The 5,897-nt window shown below is 33.5% G+C and overlaps 1 protein-coding gene across 1 annotated transcript; it reads right to left on the bottom strand.

Annotated features, from left to right (window-relative positions):
- Window positions 1-259: 259 nt before the first annotated feature.
- LOC132719758 (retinol dehydrogenase 7-like) lies at window positions 260-3,451 on the bottom strand. Its single transcript, XM_060703607.1, has 4 exons — window positions 2,942-3,451; window positions 2,354-2,513; window positions 1,254-1,417; window positions 260-704 (listed from the first exon to the last, which is right to left on the bottom strand). The coding sequence occupies exons 1-4, from the start codon at window positions 3,267-3,269 to the stop codon at window positions 457-459; spliced, it is 900 nt and encodes a 299-aa protein (XP_060559590.1). The 5' UTR covers window positions 3,270-3,451; the 3' UTR covers window positions 260-456.
- Window positions 3,452-5,897: the final 2,446 nt, after the last annotated feature.

The following is a 5,897-nucleotide window of genomic DNA, read 5'->3' as shown; positions in this document are numbered from 1 at the left end:
GAAACCACGTGACATGTGGCAGCAATCCTTATTATACTAGTTCGACGCGTAAACACTCGGCCTAGCAGCCACAGGTTGAGCTCGAAGTAACACGGGCACCGTAGATGCCATATTACAGCATTACAGGTGAAGTGTTTCTTATTCTCAATGGAAAAAATAGTTAGATATTTATTGAACTATGTTGATATATAGTTACTGTATTTTATAGTAATTTGGTTTTCTTAGAATTTTTACAAAAATAAGTAGTTGTGAGAAAATGTAAAAATCCATGTTTAATATTTTTACGAATTCCTATACATGCATATGATTTACAATTGTTTTCTTGTAATAACAACGAGTGAAGAAAATTTTCTACACATCCTGAACTTTGAAAGTATTACTTAAACAGACCTGAAGTGACTGTACATTAATGATTTCATGAAATGTTATACACAAATTACACACAATATGCTATATTCAGTTCTTTTTATTCGCAATGTTTTGCAATTCAGAGCATAAATGTCCATCCGGTGCTGGCCACCCGAGTAATCTGTCCACCAACCATTCCGGGAACCAGGACAGAAAACCAAAGAACAGCGTAGCATCCAGTCCGACGGCGTAAGAATTCTTCGAATGTTTTGCTAACAGCGCATGCGCCATGACGTCAACGACTTTCTGTGGCTTCGTATTAATGAAGACGCCATACCATTTTATTACAAAGAAAACTGAAAACATGATAAATAAAATCCTTAAATAAGCATGTTAAATGACAAGATTTTAGATAAATAGAAATGGAATTGATAAAAAAATCATTTTCTGTAACGCTACATATCACCAGAACTAGATATCAGTTTGACTACATGAACGTGATTTAGAAAAGGCCATATACTTTTCACACAGAACATTTGTTAGGACAATTAGTAAGTTAGAACATAATTATTAAGTTAGTGCATGTAAAAACCCTTTTCCGCACACAACTAAGTTCCAAACCATTGACAAGTTAGAACCCCGTACAGCCAGATTCCGGACAAACCGTTCTCTGTCTTTAAGACTAGTCTGTATAGTTTTGTTTCGAAAGTTACATATACATGTACCAATTTATCATTTTCAAATCATGGAATTCAGTGAAACCCTTATAAAACGACCAACATGGGGAAAGCTGAAAGCTTTTATGTTGATATGAAACTTCTGTAATGGTACTTATATTTGTTAAAAAAAAACTTGAGTGTTTTAATGTAAAAGAAAACTAGAGTAAGTGTCCCGACGTCACTTACTGTATGAAGAAATCTTTCCACCGTAAAAGTTTTGTCTTTCTGTATCCGACCTAACGTAGGCTGTTTTCAATATTTTGAGAAACTTGCTTTCATTTGCAATATTCGTGTTGAAACCTCCTGGCTCGATAGTATGTGTAGTGACACCGGAACCTAACAACTCCCTTCTGTAACATAAGAAAATAACAATGTCCTTATAACGTAGATCTACTCTTGACTTTGTATATTATGATACTTCTTGACAAATATCTGGAATAAGTAGTCCATCGGAAGCATTAAAAACAGCAAAATTACATAAAAATTGCAGACAATGTTTGATTGAGTCAATGAAAAAGTGCAACATCCCTCATGCCCGCTAGTACCGGCTTTAGCGGTACACAATTCTCAACACTTAAAAGTGCTGGACTCAATGATCCCAAAGGACCAGAAAAATGCCGTTTTTTCATAATGCTATGTATTTACAACTTCAATGAATCTATCCTTGAATAATTATTCTTTTTGTATTCAAAACATGTTGCCTTTTTTCCTGCTCCATATTTATTAATCGATTTTTAATTGACTTCAGAACTGTATAAGGATTTCAAATTTAATGGTTTGGTTTTTTTATTCACACCGATATAAGGCGAATTTCCAGTTAAACTGGTGGAGGGCATTATTTCGGGCACGAAAGAGTATCTGAGTAGAACTACCGACCTTTCGTAAGTTAGCTGGATAGCTTCCTCAAATGAAAATAACATCGGTCCCTGGCGGCATGCGACTCATGGCGATAAGAGGCTAACGGAAATATTAAAAAAAAAAAGATAAAAAAAAATAAAGAAGACAATGATTTTACTGCAACTGCAAAAACTTGTCTGAAAATGTCAATCATTTAGAAACGAAAAATTCTTTGAAGAAAGGTAATTTGACATTACTCAAAAGGATTTACAGAAAATAGACTTTTCCTTTTTATATGAGGTTTTCATTTGGATGTATTTTTTTAATACATTTATTATTGTACTTAACTTAAACACGTTGTGAACATTTTAACACCAGACTTAGAAACCACATAACCAGACAACCCGGGGTATCCCCAATTTGCTATGACGCTGCAAACATTGACTAACCGACCACGTGACATTCGTAACAGTGGTAGAAAGGTCAAGGACATGTCGATTGTTCCAAACAAGTTTACTTTACTCTCCGTCTCATAGTCTTTCAATGGCGTCCATTCAGCCGGACAGAAGTTCAGCATTATACCAGCATTGTTTACAAGTCCCCACAAACCTTGAAAATAAAATATTTGTAAAAAAGGATTATCGCTGATTTATGCCATGGCGCCACGCGAAAACACGAACATACGGATTACTTTGTCGTATTTTCGTGTTTTCGCTTGACTCCCCACAGAGTGAAAGTGCGACAAAGTGGTCAGTTTGTCGTAATATCGTGTTTCCGTCTGACGCTCTGCGAAGCAAAAATACGACAAGGCACAAATCAGCCACCACAATAATAGCTTTGTAGCAGTGCAAGCAAGCAAGCAAACAAACAACAACTTTTTCTCTGATCGAGAAATTATTTCTTTGTTCGAGAAAACATTAATTTATTTAATAAACCTAAAAAATGTGATAAACATTACATTGTACTTATTTCTGAAGATATAGGCAGTGAAGAAAAAATTCTTTCCATAAACCTTTGTATTAAAGTTTGTGCTTTACCTTTGTCACCGACATATTGTTTGGTAAGTTCAAATGCTCTCTCCACCGACTTTTTATCAGTCACATCCAGTTGAACAGTCTTTATTCTTGAAGAGGCTTCCTTCTTTAGGTTGCGTGAACCTTTTTCTGTTAAACACCCGGCAATTACATTCACTCCTTTTGCGTCTAAGGATCTTGCCAGAAGGTATCCAAATCCCGTGTCACATCCGGTTATGAATACATACCGATCACAAACTTGTTTAATCTCCAGCGTTCGCAAGTACAATAATATGATCTTCCAAACGAAATATAAAATTAACAAACCAATGGCAACATCAAATAACATCATTGTTTTGTAAATATTTACATGTGTACATACAAAAAGCTAAATATTGTCTGTTATAGATACATATCGCTTTTCAAGGTCTATATTTACACCGTTGATGGCCGTGTCACACATAATCTTACACTAACGTCTAATCTAATATAATACATGAAGTCGTGTATTATTTTATCAATACATTAAGCTATATGTTACAGATTACGAAATATTTATCAGTTTTTAAGTAGCAGCCCTCTTCAATTTGTACTAAATTTAGACATATATGAGATACGGAACTATTTTAAGCGCAGTAATATGTTACTTATCTTTGATAAAATGATATTTTCAAAATGGACATTTGAAAAAGAATGTTGCTTATCTCAAATATTTATTGTAGCGAAATAATTGGAGCGGAAAAGGTAATTAAACTTCATACACAGTCATGCAGCTACAGTATCAGTATAATTTATGTAAAAAACGGGTTCATGGTCATCTTAAATTGAAAAAAAAAACAAAAAAAAAACAGTAGTAAACTTGAGTCTTAAGCGCAACAAATTACCACTCGGTAAAAATCACTGTTGTGTACCACAATGACGTCACTGTATATCGACGTTACATAATGAGCGTAACAGATCACGGTAGTAAGTCGCCCTCTGTAATAACACTGGGCTGCAACATAATGTTTTAGTGTTTGAAATTATTTTTTGTCCAATGAGATGGCAGTATTTTTCAAATTTTGAAAGAATTTATTTTAGTTTATGAGCTCAAAACAACCTGGGGTCAGTATCTCGAAGCTATCGTTAGCATAACGACTGTCGTAAGCCTCTCGTTAACGTTTTCACTGGTATCTCGAAACTCTCGTATTTAACGAATAATCGTTAAAATGCCCAATTATTAACGGTTGCGTTGAAGGTGTCGTATAGCTCTCGTTAATATCACTTTGACAGAAAAGGAAGAATACTTCGAATTTAAAATACACAAAAAAATGAGAATTATATCACCTTATTGATAAAGTGATGAACCTACATAAATATGATATTTTATTTCTTTTTCTCACATATCAAACATATGTAAAAGCTCTTTTAGTTTACATGAAGATGTTTATTTAAATGCAGATGAAAAAAATCATATAATAACTGAAGCATCGAAAGGAATAATCTCTGAAATGTGTAATTTTGCACAAGACAATATAAATAAATATTTGCATGTGCATAATGTTAAAAATTTAACAAAACTCGGTACTTTTTACAGAATTATATTTCGAAAAGTTACCTGTGATGTAATGATTTAATGACATGAAGAAACATGCATTACGTTACGCTGCAAAAATCAGTACAACAGATAAGCATGAAATATATGGAAATTTTGTTTGTTTAACGTAACAGATTGAAATATTTTGCTCTTGCCAACACCAGCTGTTATATTTTTACTTGCTATATTTAAATTTGTAATGCATAATCCTTTCTTAATCCTTTGTTAAAGACAAAATGAAAATTTATCCATAAATTAACAGAAGATTATATAAAAATCTGGAAACAAAGTGATCCCTCAAAAGCATTAATCACAACAAAATTACAAGAGAACTGCTGACTCGGTTTGATTGAGTCTGTGCATGAGGGATAATGAATACGTGCAACATCCCTCACGCCCCCTAGCACCGGCTTGAGTGGTACTCTATTCTCAACACTTAATAGTGCTGGCATCAATGATCCCGAAGGACCAGAAAAATATAACAACACTGAAGTGAACTTAGTGAATACCCACTGAAAATAATATTTTTTAATATTAGACAGGTTGCGTGACCTGATATAAACGGTTGTTTTTAAATATAACCCGAGCCGTCAGGCGAGGTTTATATTGCAAACAACCGTTTATATACGGCCATATAACTTGTCAGGAATATTTATAACGAATTTATAAAGCTTCGAAATTTTAAAGAGTAAAATTAAGATTTCCAGCTCGTGAAAATATATGGAAATTTATCATGTTTCGTGAACATATTCTATATTTCACTCAAACGAAAAACATCTTAATATTTCTTTAAAACTTAACCCATCCTCGCTGTATCATCATCATTATCATAGAAATAAGCATTGTCAATGGTATATCACGATCGTATTTTTAACTTACATAAGAAAAAAGAATTCTAGATTAATTATGGTGAGATTAAGCGTTTACATTGTATACTAAGCCGAGTTATGGACTATCTTGAATCTTAATTTATTGTCCTGTTTATATGTGTTTATATATTTCATCCATGAAAGCAACATTTTTCAAGTTTGAATCTTGAGAGTATACTTACACCCTGAAACATGTTAATTGCTGCAGCCTGAAAAAAATGAGGGAGGGTATTGAGAAGAAGCTCGGCCATAATAATTGCTTTGACTTAGTAAAGTGTTTAAAATGTCTGATTTCTACTTGCAGCCTTTACTGCACAATCGTCAGTCTACAGTCGGTTTCCCTCAGTTACTAGTCTTGCAGTTTCTATTTTAAGTTTTTACCTTTCAATAGTAATCACGTCAGTTTCATAGGAATTTTCAACATTTGCAATTTTTCTTGATTTACGTTTTGTTACGACCATTCCTTCCTGCTTTAACACACTGTTCGCGGTATTCAAATGTTTACATAATTCAATCGTTAATAACTAACGAGTAA

This window comes from Ruditapes philippinarum, unplaced genomic scaffold (assembly GCF_026571515.1).
Source record: "Ruditapes philippinarum isolate M1 unplaced genomic scaffold, ASM2657151v2 ctg221_1_1_1_1, whole genome shotgun sequence".
NCBI classification, from domain to species: Eukaryota; Metazoa; Mollusca; class Bivalvia; order Venerida; family Veneridae; genus Ruditapes; species Ruditapes philippinarum.
Note: the sequence above shows the minus strand (reverse complement) of the source record. Positions and strands in the feature narration are given on the sequence as shown.

Excerpts from the sequence above, each read along its gene's own strand:
- LOC132719758 (XM_060703607.1), bottom strand. The coding sequence starts at position 3,269 with ATGATGTTATTTGATGTTGCCATTGGTTTGTTAATTTTATATTTCGTT. Across the intron at positions 2,514-2,941 it reads ACAATATGTCGGTGACAAAG|GTTTGTGGGGACTTGTAAAC; the intron begins GTAAAGCACAAA and ends TTTATTTTCAAG. Across the intron at positions 705-1,253 it reads TGGAAAGATTTCTTCATACA|TTTTCTTTGTAATAAAATGG; the intron begins GTAAGTGACGTC and ends TCATGTTTTCAG.